General features: G+C 54.2%; 1 protein-coding gene across 1 annotated transcript in view; it reads left to right on the forward strand.

Moving 5' to 3' along the window:
• The window catches only part of LOC102767618 (proprotein convertase subtilisin/kexin type 6), a 72214-nt gene that overhangs the window by 50962 nt on the left and 19755 nt on the right, over positions 1 to 1497 (forward strand). Inside the window, exon 6 of the mRNA XM_015569106.1 lies at positions 569 to 827. Within this exon, the coding sequence (XP_015424592.1) occupies positions 569 to 827 (259 nt within the window). The remainder of the gene's footprint in view (positions 1 to 568; positions 828 to 1497) is intronic.

A 1497-nucleotide genomic window follows, 5' to 3' on the forward strand; every position in this document is an offset into this window, starting at 1 on the left:
GAGGGGTGTCGGGAAATCGGTCCGGTCTGGTGCTCTGGACTGTCTTCTGGCATCTCGTTCCCCCTGTTCAAAAACTGGCATTCCCGCCCCGGCCGGTTTGGCTCAGTGGATAGAGCGTCGGCCTGCAGACCAAAGGGTCCCAGGTTCGATCCCCCTCAGTGGGGGGCGTGCAGGAGGCAGCCAATCAGTGATTCTCATCATTGATGTTTATCTCTCTCTCCCTCTCCCTTCCTCTCTGAAACCAACAAAAATATATATTTTTTAAAAAATAGACATTCCTGCCCGGCCGACGTGGCTCGGCGGTTGAGTGTGGGCCTGGGAAGCAGGAGGTCAGGGTTCGATTCCCGGTCGGGGCACAGGCCCAGTTTGTGGGCTTGATCTTGAGCACAGGCCCGGGTTGCAGGCTCCATCCCCAGTGTGGGGCGTGCAGAAGGCCGCCGATCCATGATTCTCTCTCATCATGGATGTTTCTGTCTCTCTCTCCCTCTCCCTTCCTCTCTGAAATCAGTAAAAATATATATTTTTAAAAAGCGAAGAAAACCAAAATGATGCCGGACAAGCTCCCCAGCTGTTTGGGGCTCCCCCAGCCGCCTCCCTGCTCCCGGGCCCGGTGTCTGGGGGGACGCGCGCGCACCCAGCCCTCTGTGCTTCCAGGCATCCGCATGCTGGACGGGGACGTGACCGACGTGGTGGAGGCCAAGTCGCTGGGCGTCCGGCCCAACTACATCGACATTTACAGCGCGAGCTGGGGGCCCGACGACGACGGGAAGACGGTGGACGGCCCGGGCCGGCTGGCCAAGCAGGCCTTCGAGTACGGCATTAAAAAGGTGTGAGTAACCCAGGACTGCCGGACGCGCTCGGGGGGCACGGGGGTCGCCCTAAGATGGATTCAGACCTGGCCGATCTGGCTCAGTGGATAGAGCATTGGCCTGCGGCCCGAAGGGTCCCAGGTTTGATTCCCGGTCAAGGGCACGTGCCTGGGTTGCGAGCTCGGTCCCCAGTAGCGGGGCGTGCAGGAGGCAGCTGGTCTGTGATTCCCTCTCACCATGGATGTTTCTCCCTCTCTCTCTTCCTCTCTGAAATCAATCAATCAATACAGATACATAGATATGTGCTTTTTGTTCATGAAAAATAAACTTATCACATGACACCTTGTTCCTAACCACGTTCGAATTCTGTAAAATTCAGAATACTTGTGTCATACGTGTAAACTAGTTTGATACAGTGTGTTGTATGTTACCGGCTTTCTTTTCCCCTCGAAAATTCTAAGGCTCTCCTACTCCTTCTCCGTGGCTGCAGTGAGGGCACCCCAAGCAGTGAGTGTGCAAGTTTTAAAAAAGGAAATAGACGGAACCAGGTTTTATTAGTTCGGCACCCACCAGCTCTAAAGTCAGAGCAACAGCAACAAAAAAATCAGGACAAAATATCTGAATTGGAGGCTGCAGGCCGCACCTTTTTAAGGGAGCTACCGTTCATGCTATTTTGTCTTTTTTTTTT

This window comes from Myotis davidii, unplaced genomic scaffold, assembly GCF_000327345.1.
Source record: "Myotis davidii unplaced genomic scaffold, ASM32734v1 scaffold164, whole genome shotgun sequence".
NCBI classification, from domain to species: Eukaryota; Metazoa; Chordata; class Mammalia; order Chiroptera; family Vespertilionidae; genus Myotis; species Myotis davidii.